Source organism: Manis pentadactyla, chromosome 5, assembly GCF_030020395.1.
Source record: "Manis pentadactyla isolate mManPen7 chromosome 5, mManPen7.hap1, whole genome shotgun sequence".
NCBI lineage: Eukaryota > Metazoa > Chordata > Mammalia > Pholidota > Manidae > Manis > Manis pentadactyla.
The window spans coordinates 41,171,623-41,187,330 of NC_080023.1; the positions used below are offsets into that span (position 1 = coordinate 41,171,623).

Genomic DNA, 15,708 nt, shown 5'->3' on the forward strand with positions numbered 1-15,708 from the left:
AAGTCTCCCCAAGGTGCTGGCCATTTGGAAAGGAGTTGCTGCATACAACATTCAGTTCTTCCTCCCCCGTTTCTCTCTGGGATAGGCCTATAGAAATCTCGTGCTCTCTTCTGCAATTGGCTGTTTGCCCTGTGGGGTGAGACCTGCAGTTTTGTAGGGCTCCCTGTGACTGTGGGAGTAAGTCTACCTAATTCTTGGCTTCAGTTTTTAGGACACCCATTGCATGCATCTAAACCACATGCTCCCATTCAGCTTTTGCCAGTAATTAAGCTGCTAATTTTTTGACTTCCATCTGGTTGCTTCCTTTGTATATCTAAGTTGGCTCATAAATTGGGTGGGATGCTATTTATTGACTCCCCCAACCTCCATACCATGTGCCAAGACACAGGGAACTACATTAATCAAGACACAATTGCTTTCCAGGGTGACTGGACACTCTAGCAGCTATGAAGATGTAAAAATTACAAACTGGCAGAGGTATCACACACCAAAAACTGGGATCCCCTCTTCCACCGGTGTCCACCCGCACAAGCCCCTTGAGGAGTCACCATGCAGGCCTTCTTCCAGACCCGACTGCCTGTGGTGCAGCTAATGATGTGGGTGGTATTGCAAAAGCCTTCCTGTATGTCTGCTGGAGGGGGAGAACAGACAGGGAGCTGAGGGAAGGGGAGAAGGAAGCAGGCTGGGAACATTTCTAGCTGACACTGGTGCTGAGCTCAAAAAAATTTTGACTTGCCAGGAGTGGTGCATTGTCACATCTGCCTTGTCCTGTTCTCCTAAGTCAGCAAACCTCACTTGAGCCTGTGCTAAATGGCAGGTACAGTTCACATTCTTTGTCCTTGGGGTGTCAAGTTCCTTTTATTAGGCTATGCTGGCATGCCAGGTGAAACTTCTGTTTTAGACCAACTGATTACCTTCTGAACCCCAAAAACAACATTGCTTTTCCTGACTTTGTCCCTTTTCTAGATGTCACTCTGTTCACCTGGAGTGGCCTTCTCCCAATTTTGGCCTTTTGTAATCATCTCCATGTTTCAAAGTCCTTCTGCCTCGATCACATTAGCAATGTGAGTTCTTGCTCTATATTAAAAGGACCCTTCCTTTGCTATTTCTGAATTTGTTCCCTTAATGAGCTACCTGCTGAATTTCATTTTCTTCCCCAAGTTTCTCCAGTGGGGTTTCTGAATTGGCTTTTCATAGTTCTGTCATGGTAGGTGTCTAATATAAAATGACTTCACAGACACAGAAGCAACCTCTCACACTTCTCAAAAGACACACATACAGGTATCTATTTGAGTTATTTGTTCATGTATTTGTTTCAGGTCAGGTCAGATGCTTATTTAACAACTGGTGTTCAACTAATGGCAGAATAGAGTGAACAAATGCCCCCCAAATTCTAGAAGACAGGGATCAAAGACGTCTCCTATGAGCCCCAAATGCCTTACTCTTGTGTGATCACAGGTCCAATCACACACCTGACTGGGTGAGTTGTGATAGAAAAGCACTCAAGAGACCAAAGAAAGACCTGGAGACACGAGACATGAGAGTTTACTGGAACTTACATACAAGGTTGTGCACAGCTATGGTGGACAGAGAGGGCGCTGCTTATATGGGGTGAGGGGACAAAGACCATGTGCTTTGCTAGAAGTGATCTTTCTTATATGACTGTTAGGTAGAAAGATAGACATAAGCAGTCAGAGAAGGGAAAGATAGGGTTCAAAGAAAAAGCCACCCAAACTCTGCCCAGGTAGGGGGCTCCCATGTGGAGACAACAAAGGCTTTGCAGGGAGATAACTTCCTCCCCAGCCTGATCCCCATGGGGGCACAATTGAATGGAACTAAGAATTGCCCAAATCACACCTCAGCAGGGGAAAAGGACACGCTCACTGAGGGGGATGACTGTATAGATGGACCTGTAAATCCAATAACCTCACCTTGTTAGTCAAAAAGGTGCTTCCTAGCCAGAATGCAATACATAGGCCTCCCGCCTAACAAACTGGGGCCTTTGTTTACCTTAACTATGGTTCACTCCTCCCTGTGTTTATTCAAATGAAACTTTCCCTCTGCTTTGCTATTGTGTCTCTGATTTCAGTTCTTTGTTGTGGCTTGTGGCGGGGACAAGGACTGAAGAGAACAAGCCCCAACCCATAACATGACCAGCACCCCAAGAAACAAAACCTTGGTCAGAGCGGTCTGCCTCCAGCAAGATGCTCCCATAGATAAGGTGGGCCTGGATCTGGCCAGCCCCAGGCCATCAACATACCATATACTTAGCATACTGTCCAAAGGAGGGGGCCACGTGGACACAGTTATTCTGAGACAAAAGGTTACAAGTGTGCAGTGGTTGTCCCCATGATCCTAAAATTTCATGCACATTTTGCATCCTTCTCTGTAATATACCTGTATTTAACATAAAAATGCACTGAGTAAACTTAATGCTCCAAAAATATTGAATTACACACATTGAATGTCCTCTGACACATTGTTGCTCACCCCTGTTGTGTATTTCAGTTTGAGAAGCATGGCTAATAGGTAGTCAATAAATATTTACTGGATGAATAAGTGAAATAAAGATGACCATTTTAATGGAATTCTTATATTTAGGCAACTCCTCCCAGAAATTTATATATTGGGTCACAGTCTTCAAGGGAACTAACTCTGAAGCATGATACAAGTTTGATCTGTATCTCTTTCCAGTCAGACCAGTTAGTCAGACTAGTTAGTGCATGGATACAATCATTTTTTTTTTATGTTCTATAATTAGCTTCATTTTACAGGTGGAAAACAAGAGGCTTAGCAGGTGAGCACCACATTCCATGAGGTACAGACCCTAACAGCCATGCTCCCAGGTGGACTCTCTCCTAAAAGCGCCTGGAGCCCCCAGCTCACCCCTCCACTGTAGCCCTGGCTGTGCTGGGTGGCGATCACTTTACCCTTCGGATGCCTTGCTGGGGTTATGCTTGATCACCTCTGCGCACTCAGCGGTGATGACAGCGTCTCGCACACAGAGGGCCCCTGGGAAATGTTAGAACAAATAAGTAAAAATGAATAAATCAAAGAAACGGATGAGTAATTTGTGATTTTCCAGGCCTGTGTTCTAAGTAAGCCTTTTTGGTTTTGACTTGTGCTAAGATGGTGCTCTTGATTTTAAGTCTAAGTGAAAGAAAACCTAAGGCTTGGATTAGAATGTGAACTTGGCATTTCTCAAGACTTTCTTACTCTCTTTTTCCTGTATTGAAAATGTTCATTCAAGCAGATCTTTGCCTTGGGCCAAAGTGATTGATTCCCTTTGAACTCATGGAGAAACCCTCTTGGCCCAGGCTGCAGTGGTGGTTTCTGCTGGTCTCTGAGAACAGCCACTTCCTGCTCTGCTGTTGCAGGAACACAGCTTGCCTTGTCTTTTGTGGGGATGAGAGTAACCGTTTTGATCACTACTTTTACAGGACCCTGAGTTTAACTTGGCTCCAGGCAGATATAAGGAGAGTCCCTTGTTATATATGTGTATATATATATATGAGTCTCTTATACAAATATAAAAGTTACATTTTATATGTATAGATGGCAATTCTACAACTTCTGGTAGTTTTTATAGCTGTATTGATACAGCTCACACACCATAGAATTCACTACTTGCTGAGTTAGGCAGTCCCCCTGCCCTCAGTTTTGGGACATTTTCATCACCCCCTAAAGGAAACCTCCTACCCTGTAGGCATTATTCCCCACCCTTTCCCGAGGGGAAACCAGCCCTGTGAACAACGAGAAACTGTTGCGATTACATGCCACTTCTTCGTTTGAATATGAAGTAGTCAAGATGATCCTGTTCTCAAGTGACAGAAGTCCCTATCAGCTGGGAACTCTGGGAGTCGGGGAGACTGGAACCCTGCGAATACTGATTTCCGAGATGGTGTTTATTGAACAGAACATTCACTGGGGGCAGCATTTAATTCCTACAGGAGAAATTGGTTCAAACACCACACTCACATTTTGTAACCGGATTATTCCTCTTTCTCTCTTTTCTGGGCTGGAGGGGCACAGGATGCAAGCTCAAAGGCAGTTCCTTTAATTTTTTTATACCCTAACCTTTGGGGAAAAAAACTGGATGTGGGTGTAGTGGTTACAGCAACGCTAGTTCTGTAATGAATAAACTCCAACATTTCAGTGGCTTAATCACACACACCATTTCAGGGTCATCCAGCAGGCTAGCTTTCCCCTTTGCAGTGTGATTCGAGGACCTAGGCGCCCTTCCTCCTGCAACTCATCTTTCCTTCCCCTGGGGCCTCATTATCAGAAGCAGAAGAGAAGGGGAGAAAGGCTGCAACTTTTCATCTCCTTGTCTGGCATGACACACATCACTCGGTCACCTTCAGTTGGTGAGCACTCGTCACCCAAGACCCCGTGGAGATGCCAGGGGGGCTGAGGAATGCAGCCCCTGGCTGGCAGCTCCTTTCCAGCAATAACTCCTTTCTATGGCCCATGGAAGACAAGCAGGAAGGTTTGTTACATAGTTGACCTTCTCTGCTGTAGAGAACTTCCACTTTTTTTCCTTTTCCATTCAAGGAAAGAAACTTAGCTGCCCAAAGTGGAGAGAGGCAGACAAAGAGTATTCCTCTGTTTCTTCACAGCCACAAGTTGAAATCTGATGGTCTCAAGCAAAACCCAGTGCCTTGAAGACTTTGGCTAAAACAAAGCCAAAGACCATCAGCTTCTACGACAAGTTTATTACTTTTTCATTTTGTTGCAGACATGTGACCTCTCTCTTTTGAATGAACTATATGACAGAAAAAGTGTTCATGTTTTCCAGGTACAGAGTCTATTTATTTGAATATTATCATACACAAAGCAACATAAATATCCACCAAAAGGAATGGTTAGGTAAATATAACCTTTTTTAATAGGTAAATTTCTAGGTAAATATAATGGTTAGGTATCTATAACCATGCTATGGGATAATATACAACCATTAAAGGTCATACTGCAGAAGATTGATAATTGACATGAGAAAGTATTCTCAATGTATTAGCCAAATGTAACAGGTAACCAAAGATAAACTACTACAATTACTAACAGAACTATACATTTTTGTCTTAAAAAGAGGGCTGCAATAAATTTCATTGTTGCTCCAAAAGACTTCCTGCCTCATCTGTACAGATCCTGCCCCCACTGAGTTCAGCTTGGCCACTGTATTTGCTAAGTATGAGTGGTGTTGAGACCTGCAGAACAGACTACTCCTTTAGATTCATGGCAGTGGAGCACAGCTGCAGCCTACCCACCATGGATGTATAATGCAAATGAGAAATAAACATCTGTCATTATAAAACACAAACTTAGCTTATCCTGAAGGGGCACATACTTTTAAAAAACATTAATGATTATTATTGAGAGCTTGAAGTGACATAAAGGGGTTTCTTATGTTGGCTTTTCAAAGAAAAATATCTCTGTTTTTTGCTAGACCAGAAGATGTCTGTTATGCCATAAGAAATATTATATCCTAGTAGAGATTCTTACCTTCTGATAAAAAGAAAAATGGTCTCAATATGTTCTGGACTGAATTGGATGTCTTCATGCTCCAAGAAACAGGGGAGGAGGAAAGAAGCATGGGCATGCCATAATGGGCTTCATTCATTTCCACGTAAAGTAAGAGTGCAAATGGCAATTTGAGGTCAAGGAAGAGATTCTGACAAAAAAGACTATGGTCTTTGAAGTTAAATTAAAACTAGTAAATACACTAGTTTTAATTAAAATACAAAATAAACTAGCAGACAGTAAATATAAAAAGTCAGCGCAGCAGCAGTGAATTTACTATAATGAATGCATTCACACAGCAGGTCAAACTGAATGATGCTCTTATCACTTATAGTGTAACTCATGTCCTATATGTAAGGAGTAAAAATTATACAGGAACAGTAGTTACATAGTAATGAAAGTCAATGGATAGAAAGGTAATTAAAAGTTCATAGGAGCATTTTGTTTGACTTATGATATTTGGGAATGAAATTAAAAGCAACTTCATAGTTAACTGGCTATCAGAACAAAAATTCAAGTTATACTTACATACGAAAGGATCAAGAATCATGAAAAAATTTCCCACAGCATGCCACGGAGGGACAAAATGGTAAATCAGAAAAATTGTTGCAAGCCAACTGAAACATTATTATTGCTGTGCAGAAGGGGAGGGGAAAAACCTCTGATAAAATCCCTGCCCTGGCATACTGATGCCATTTCTGTCTCTGCAGTTGGAAAAAACTCAGAGTGAGTTGAGAAAGCCTAGAGAAAGCAATTAAAATGATCTCAGGAGAGAGAGAATATTGATGTAATTTCCAAACTTGAACTTACCTCCCAGATGCATAGCACAAGGCCAAACAGCATGAGGGGTATATAAATAATGATGTAAGTTACCATTTACTGAATACTGGGAATACCATGGGGTATGTGCTGAGTGCCTTGGTACTTGATCTGTTTAAACCTCAAAACAACACTTGGTATAAAGCAGGTTTTTATAGCAGAGATGGACAGCTGCTTACTTAACCAGCTTGGTTTCTCTCCTTTCTGGGATCATACTAGACTACATTTTTCCAGACTTCCTTGAAGTTAGTTCAAATTTGAAGTTGATCAAACTGTTAAAAACATCTACTAAAGCTAAAATTTGAGCTCTGAGTGGAAGAGAAAATACACTGCCTCCTTAATAGAAACAAAGCTTCCTAGCACTTAGCTTTGAAAAGAAACAAACTTTACACAGCACCTCCTAGGCATACATAGCACTGAACTAGATGCTTTTCAAGTGGGCGCATGGCAAATAAACCTCTGTAGGCAAAGAGGAAGGAAAATGCAGTGTCTGATGTTTTCAGTCACTAAAGTCTTTCACACATTGAAAAGTGGCTGATACTAAATGATTGGCCCCAGCCAAAATATTTGTACAAGTTATAACTAGGAGTTGCATCTTTAAGCTGCTTTCTTGAGATAAAATCCACACATCATAGAATTCACCCATTTAATATGTGCAGTACAATGTTTTTAATATATTCAAAACGTGTAACCATTGCCACAATCTAATTTTAGAACATTTTCATCCCCCCCTTAAAAAAAATAGATACATTAATTCCCTTTCCTTGCCATTTGTCCCCCCAGCTCTAAGCAACCAGTAATGTATTCTTGATCACTGTAAATTTGCTTATTTGGGACATTTCATATGAATGGAATTATGCAGTATGTCATTTATTTTGTGACTGGCTTCTTAACATGCCAAGGTTCATTCATGTTGTAGCATCTATCAGTACCTCATTCCTTTTGAGTGCCGAATAATATTTCATTGTATGGATATACAATTTTTTTCTTTACCCACTCATCAGCTTTTGTGCACATCTGGGTTGTTTGTACTTTTTTTGCCATTCATAATAATGCTTCTATGAATATGTGCACAAATTATGTATTTGTTTCCTTGGGTATAAGCTCTTTCAAAAAATTACTGTGTATTAAGACAAACTGCTTTGAGAAGGGTCTAAAAAATTCAAGGTTTTCTGGGGTGTGGTAGTATTTGAGAGAGAAATAACTGGTTGGCCTAGGTGGCTCGCTCCATTGTTAATTAGAGCGTCTCGCTTTCTTCTTAGAGATGGGCACTCTCAAAGATCACTATTCATAAAGTTGAAGAGGGCAGTGTTTCCCTCACCCCAGAGCAAGTGTTGTGGCGTCTTTAAAAGCCATAGAACACACTGTAGTCTCTGGAATTCTTTTTATCACCTTTCCAGAATGCAATTTGTTTACTACCAAAGCTGAGGAGTTGCGCAGCTGCAGAGCACCGCCCAGGCCTTAAGAACGCCAGGTCCTGTTCTTGCCAGCTCGCCCGAAGCGCCAGAGCCCGTCTCACAGACCCTCTCCCGCGCTCACTGCCCATCTGGGTCTCTCGCTTGCCCCTCAGCCTTCTCGCCACGCAAACCAGGGCAGCAGCGGGCCGAAGTTGCACTTGCCTCCGCCTTGCTGTGGCGCTCCATTCCCGGGGCTGCGGTGCGGACGGGCGGGCGACCTGGGTTTTGCCCGACGGCGGGGTCCGCGGAGCGCAGGGCCTCTGCGAGTGCATTCGTGGCGGTGGCGGCGCGGGGACGAGGGGTGCCCGTGGCGGCGGATGGCCCCCAACCAGAGTGGGCCGGGCCCGCTGGGCTGGGTGTGGTGGGCGGAGGCGGACGGTCCGCGGCCCCACCCTCGCCTGGGAACGTGGGGCGCAGACCAGGCGCGGAGGACGCGGCAGCTGGCGGGGCGCAGGCTGTGCGCGGCGGGGCGGTCCGCGCGGAGTTCCTGGAAATCGCCGCTACCCGTCGCAGCCATGCACTCGCTGTGGAGAGAAATCCTCTTGGAGACCCTGCTGGGTAAGCTGAGGCCGCCCGCGCCGCTCCTTCGCGGGGCCCGCAGCGCCCTGCACTGCCGGGAGCCGCGGCGCTCTCGCGGTCGGCTGAGCTGGGGAGGGACTACAGCGCTCTCCGTGCCCAGAATAACGATGCTGAGCGTCCCCTGGGAATTGCTACGGAAGCGGGGTGGGGGGCGGGGGGAAAGGCAAGAGACCTAGCTTGGGGATAGGAAGCCTAGGATGCGGCGCGGCCGCTACGGAGCCTCCCGACCTCCCACGCAGTCCTGCTCTCGCCCAAGCCGCGCGATTTCTCCACGTGTAGGCCTTGAACCCGCGCAACTGGTAACCGCCCCCCAGACCCCACCTGTTATCTTTAATTTTAACTTAGTAAAATTCAGTACTAAACTAGCTTTCAGAAGGAAAGGGGCACCTGTTTCCTCCGGAGGCTGTAGGTGGGCACCCAGGGCGGCAGCTGCTGCGTGTGCCGGCCTGGCAACAAGTGGCCGTGGTGGTGGCCACACCTTTGGCCATTTGGCAAAAAGCATTGAACTCGAGTCCCGTGTGCTCATTTAGCAATTCTGCAAAAAGTCCCAAGTACATTACTGGTGTAATTCTGCCAGAATACTATGATTAAAATCAGAATTCCCAGACAGACGTTTGGGAGGTTGCTAGAATCTCGCTGTGCATTATGAAACAAGTTTTCCTCTGGCTTGGGAGGAGGTGCCTTGATAAGCACTTGCTCACTTATGCTGGTAATGCTCAGCAGGGCCAGTTTTTTGGCTCAGTCCGTATCTTCTAAGTACAGCCATGTAAAGCGAAGTACATTCAGTAAATACTAAGGTGTTGGATGCTCTGTGTACTTAATCTCATTTAATCCTACAACTCTGAGGTGGTTAAAAGTACTCTTCTGCTGATGAAGGAGGCTGAGAAGTACCTGGGAAGAAAGTTACTGCACTTTATGGTATCTGGCTCTCTTTGGAGTATGACTGCTTGGGTTTAAGCTCACTTTACCATTTGCTATTTTTGTGACCTTAGGCAGTCACTTAATGTTCAGAATCTATATTGTTTTATCTGTTGTTTGTTTTTGCATTTGTAAGAGGGTAGTAGAAATCGTGTCAATTTCATAGGACATGCGTTGTATAAAGAATAAGAGATGATCTGCGTTAAATACATAGCACAGAGCCTATCATGCCCTAAATTCCCATTAGTTGTTTATTATTGTAGAGGATTACACAGTCGGTAGTTGGCAGAGGTGAAACTGGCTTCAGATCTGGGTATCCCACTACCTGGCGCTGTCTCCTGAGGGTTCATTTTCAAATAGTCAACTCACAAGAAAATTACTGTGGCCTAACTGACCTGCCTTCGGATGTGGTCTGGAGTGGGCGGAAGGAGTTGTTCTCTTTGTCGGCTCCTCTTGATTTTCTTGTTTCTCACTATAGAAGGGTTGGCTTAGGTAAGGAAATATTATCAGCCCAGGGTCCTGACAGGAAACCAGATTCAATCCAGAAGATCCAAACGAAGAGGTTCGATAAAGGGACAGCTTATGGGGCTGTGAACAAGGTTAAAAGAATAAACAAGCGATGCTGAGGAACTCTCATCCTGGGCCGGGCAGGGCGGGCGAGGAACCCTTTGATGGAACCCAGGTAAGGCCAGAATCGTGAAGGGGCGGCATCCCCAGCAGCTGTAGTGAAGGGGCGGGGCTACTGTTTGCAACAATGTCAGAGTTACAGCTTCTCTTTCTTTTAAAAAATGTTGTTGTTTTTCCCCAGGATATATTTCTTGGTCTCTCTGCCATGGCCTGCCACCGATGATCTATTACTTTCCTCTGCAAACACTAGAACTCACTGGGCTTGAAGGATTTAGCATAGCATTTCTTTCTCCAATATTCCTAACAATCCCTTCTTTCTGGAAATGGGTTAACAAGAAGTGGACGCTGTCCCTGCTGCGGATAATTACTGTTGGTAAGGTTTAAAAGTGTTTTTTAAGTTTTTTTTTTAGTGAATCAAGTGAAGACATGTAGACTGTTCTTTGAATGCCAAATAATTAATGAAAAATAAAAGATTTCTCTTTCTCTTACTATATCATGAAGAGTTTTAGTAGAATGAGAAGACTAGACCAAGAGCCAATATATTTTAAGTTTCTAACTTTTCTGTCAGATTGGAAAAAAAAATCACTGAAATGAAAAGGGAGAACAGGTCAACTTGAACATACTGTGTTCTTTTTTCCAACTGAGGACATAAAACTCAGAAGCCATTAAAAAAATGTTAAATGATACTGCATAAAATAGGAAAACACCATAGCAAACGAAGTCAAACAATAAATTAGGAAAAATATTTGCAACTCTTACTTAAAGGGCTAATTTCACTAATAAATGGAGTTTTTACAAATAAATTCTAAAAAGGACCAAGAATACAACTAAAAGGGAGCAAACGCTATGATCTGTTTACTGGAAAGGAAATGTAATTGATTCCTAAAAATATGCTAAAATGTATAGAATACAAATTACATATTTACACATATATTTACATATAGTTTCACATAGTATATTGGCAAAGAACAATGTATTGCAAGGGAGGGAAGGCAGGCCTCAAACACTGAGTAGGAATGTAAGATGGCTCAACTTATGCAGAAAATAATTTAGCATTATTTGTCAAAATTACAAATATGTCTATACTCTTTCAGCAATTCTACTTCTAGGAATATATTCTACAGATATGTTCACATATTTGTAAAATGATAAAAACAATCTTATTTAATCATTGCAGCATTATTTATTATAGAAAATTTAGAAATAACCTGTCATCTATTTAGAACAGGTTAGATAGGTTATAGTTTGGGTGAAAATATATTTAGTATTTATTTGAATATATAAATATATATATTTGAAATATATTAAAAAGTTGGGTAAAAATATATTTAGTATTTAACTGAATAAACATTAACTAGCTCTAGAAGGATTAAAACAAAAAACAACTGATAGCATTTTAGTTGCTTCCAGGGTGAAGAATATGGTACCTGGACATGAAAGGCAAGCTTTGCACTGTATGCCTTTTGTACCTTATGAATTCTGAATTTGAATATGTTACGTTGCCCCAGACTAGCATTTTAAGAAGTTTTAAATGTTCACTAGATTATTAATATTAATAAGTATTGGAGAAGTACTGGTATAAGAGGGTGACTCATGGAGAAAAGGCTTAAAAAATAAAAACATCAGACTCCAGTCTGGTTAAATCTGTAGCTGAAAACTCTGGATGTCTCCCCTTCTGCTAAAATGCAGTTGTTTTCTCTGAGTTTTCCAAGTGGCATTTGTTCATGAACCTCGCTGTACATTTCTCTGTCTGGAAAATTAATTTGACTTTTTTCAGACACAGTGACAGGAATCACTAGGAAATTGTCTTCTGCTTTTCTGTGTTCAGCCCCTAAGAAGGCAGACAGGATATGTGCAGTGAGATCTGTGGCTACCCCTCTGGTTTTTAAAGAGGTTGGGCTTAGAAAGGACAGTGGTAAAGACCACTGTAAAATGCACCTTTCCAAAGACAGGGTCCACAGAATAGAAAGATGTATGGGTGGCTATGAAATTTTGAGTTCCAGAAATGATAGGAGTGAAACTTTCTGCCCTGAACTGATTATATACCAACTGGCTGACAGTATCCTCCTGTGAATTGCTGTAGCCTCAGTTGCGAATTTCATGTTCTCGTCACACCAAATGTCATTTCCATCCTTGGTTGGTTTCTGTGGGAGCACTCTCATCAGTGACACTTTTTCATTGCCTTTGCTCAGTGCTGCCTCCACCAGCCTTTTGTACAAAGCCACCGACTGAGCAATTACTGGGACAGTTTTTTAAATTGTTGAAGCCCAGTTCTGGCCCAGTAACTTCTGGTGGCTCTCAGGGATGTGATTTAAATAAGTTTGGGGTGTGCATGGTGTTTGGGATGCTTACTGTTCCCCTTTCACTATCTTCCTCCATGAAAACCCATCGCCTTGAGGAGAGGTGGAATTATATGTGAGGAAGTGGAGTAGGTAGGAAAGTGTCTCAGAGTTGAGAATGAAGAGGTCAGATTTTTTTTTTTTGTCCATAATATATATTGTACTCCCTGGGCCTAGAATATTGCCAGATACAAAATAGATGCTTAATACATATTTGTTGAATGAGGGATGAGAATAGTAATATTGTACACACTAAACGAGATAATACATGTAAAAATTCAGCATAGTATCTGATGCATTGTAAGTGCTCAAGAAATATAGTTCAATGTAAACAGCAAAGAGAACACAAAGCCCTGGGAGTCTGAGACTTAGCCCAGACTCTGTACACTGTGATTTTACGTATTTTTTTTTAAAGGAACTCATTTATCTCTTTTATTTCTAATTGGTTGTTGCCAGTTTCTATTCATTTCTCATTAAATAAACTTCATTTTTGAACAGTTTTAGATTTAGAGACAAATTCCCAAGATAGTATTGAGTCCCATATCCTACATACCTCATTTTCCCTATTTTTTTTTTTTTTACATGGTGAACAAATTCTTACATAGTGAATAAGTTCTTACATGGTGAACAGTACAAGGGCAGTCATCACAGAAACTTTCGGTTTTGATCATGCATTATGAACTATAAACAATCATGTCAAATATGAATATTCATTTGATTTTTATACTTGATTCATATGTGGATCCCACATTTCTCCCTTTATTATTATTATTATTATTATTTTTAATAAAATGCTGAAGTGGTAGGTAGATGTAAGATAAAGGTAGAAAACTTAGTTTAGTGTTGTAAGAGAGCAAATGTAGATGATCAGGTGTGTGCCTGTAGACTATGTGTTAATCCAAGCTAGACAAGGGCAATGAAACATCCATGGATGCAGAAGATTTCTCTCAAAACAGGGGGGTAGAGGTTCTAAGCCTCACCTCTGTTGATCCCCAATTTCTCACCTGATGGTCCCCCTGTGACTGTGCCTGTCTTAGGTTGTTCCTCCCTTGAGGAATCTTACCTGTCTCTGGCTAACCAGTCATCTTCCGGGGCCATACAGGGAAATGTAAAGTTGGTAAGAGAGAGAAGCCATATTGTTTGAAAAGGTTAGTTTTTTTGCAGATTTATGCCCTGTGGCTTCTATGCCCAGCATTTGTCTTGAGGTATCTTTACCACTTGGAGGAATTATGATACTCGGTAAATTCGATATGAGGCATGAATTCTATTTAAGGGTTGTAATTAGGAAGGAAGAAGAAAAGCTATAGAGGTAGCAGATGGAAGAAAACATGGGGAGATTGATTATTTCTTTGACATCTTCTTGTAGAGTAACTTTAAACTACTAATTAAATTGCACACACACATTAACATAATAGGAATACAGTTACATAACCAAAGCAGATCTATAATTACCAGCCATCTCCAGTGAAGCCAAGAAAACCAGTTAGGCACCCTAGGCATTTGTGAAAATTTGTCTATGTTATGATGGATATTGTCCAACTGTACTTGAACAGTCTGAGAGAAATCAGACAAATTTAAACAGCCCATTCCTGGGAACTGTTCACATCCCATATGTTCTTTTAACAGTAGATAGTCTGTAGTTGTAAGATTTTGGAGTGCTACAACTTGCACTTCTCCTAATTCTTGGTTGAGTTCCAACAGTGTAGATCCAGTCAAATTTGTTGTTTTACTGTATGCACAGGCCAGCTTAGATATCTCCTTCATTCCAATGGCAAGTCCAGGAACCGGTGGGATGAATGCAGCTACAACTGCAGCATCGCCTGGATCTTTGTTGAGGTTTTTTGATGATCATCTTCTGGTATGAGTCTTCCAGAGAGTGCTGATGTTGGAAGTTCTTCTTCATATCATATCTTAGTTCATTTTCTGGGTAGCCAAATTAGGCTTTGATCCTCTGTATAAACACAAACAGACCCTTTGCCCACACTTTGATTTGCCCTTTATACCATTGTGTAGAACTCATTGGAGGTCACCACACAGGAACTGCTTTTTTTTCTTTTTTCTTTTTTTCTTAAGAGAAAGGAGTATTATCAGAAAAGTGTACCTCCATAGCCGATCATCTGACACCCTTTAAGTGATCAAAGTTAAGGATATTTAAAGCATGCATTATTCATTGATTTACAGTTAGTTTTATGCTATCATGGAGTAATCCCCCTTTTCTTTCTTTCTTTCTTTTTTTTTGTTATCTTTAATCTACACTTACATGAAGAATATTATGTTTACTAGGCTCTCCCCTATACCAGGTCCCCACTATAAACCCCTTTACAGTCACTGTATATCAGCATAGCTAAATGTTGTAGAATCACTACTTGTCTTCTCTGTGTTGTACAGCCCTCCCCTTTCTCCCAACACCCCCATGCATGCTGATCTTAATACCACCCTTCTTCTCCCCTCCACTTATCCCTCCCTACCCACCCATCCTCCCCAGTCCCTTTCCCTCTGGTACCTGTTAGTCCATTCTTGGGTTCTGTGATTCCGCTGCTGTTTTGTTCCTTCAGTTTTTCCTTTGTTCTTATACTCCACAGATGAGTGAAATCATTTGGCATTTCTCTTTCTCCGCTTGGCTTATTTCACTGAGCATAATACCCTCCAGCTCCATCCATGTTGCTGCAAATGGTAGGATTTGCCCTCTTCTTATGGCTGAGTAGTATTCCATTGTGTATATGTACCACATCTTCTTTATCCATTCATCTACCGATGGACATTTAGGTTGTTTCCAATTCTTGGCTATTGTAAATAGTGCTGCGATAAACATAGGGGTGCATCTGTCTTTCTCAAACTTGATTGCTGCCTTCTTAGGGTAAATTCCTAGGAGTGGAATTCCTGAGTCAAATGGTAAGTCTGTTTTGAGCATTTTGATGAACCTCCATACTGCTTTCCACAATGGTTGAACTAGTTTACATTCCCACCAGCAGTGTATGAGGGTTCCCCTTTCTCCACAGCCTTGCCAACATTTGTTGTTGTTTGTCTTTTGGATGGCAGCCATCCTTACTGGTGTGAGGTGATACCTCAATGTAGTTTTAATTTGCATTTCTCTGATAATTAGTGATGTGGAGCATGTTTTCATGTGTCTGTTGGCCATCTGTATTTCTTTTTTGGAGAACTGTCTGTACAGTTCCTCTGCCCATTTTTTAATTGGATTATTTGATTTTTGTTTGTTGAGGCGTGTGAGCTCTTTATATATTTTGGAGGTCAAGCCTTTGTCGTATGTGTCATTTACAAATATATTCTCCCATACTGTAGGGTTCCTTTTTGTTCTATTGATGGTGTCTTTTGCTGTACAGAAGCTTTTCAGCTTAATATAGTCCCACTTGTTCATTTTTGCTGTTGTTTTCCTTGCCCGGGGAGATATGTTCAAGAAGAGGTCACTCATGTTTATGTCTAAGAGGTTT

The 15,708-nt window shown here is 41.8% G+C and overlaps 1 protein-coding gene across 2 annotated transcripts in view; it reads left to right on the forward strand.

Annotated features, from left to right (window-relative positions):
- The first annotated feature begins 7,797 nt into the window (after positions 1-7,797).
- CWH43 (cell wall biogenesis 43 C-terminal homolog) overlaps positions 7,798-15,708 on the forward strand; it is a 58,964-nt gene continuing 51,053 nt past the window's right edge. The window contains exons 1-2 of one of the 2 annotated variants that reach the window (XM_036892558.2): positions 7,798-8,354; positions 10,102-10,293. In XM_036892558.2, coding sequence (XP_036748453.2) covers positions 8,114-8,354; positions 10,102-10,293 — 433 coding nt within the window. In that variant the 5' untranslated portion in view covers positions 7,798-8,113. The remainder of the gene's footprint in view (positions 8,355-10,101; positions 10,294-15,708) is intronic. The other variant, XM_057502222.1, reaches the window with a different exon arrangement.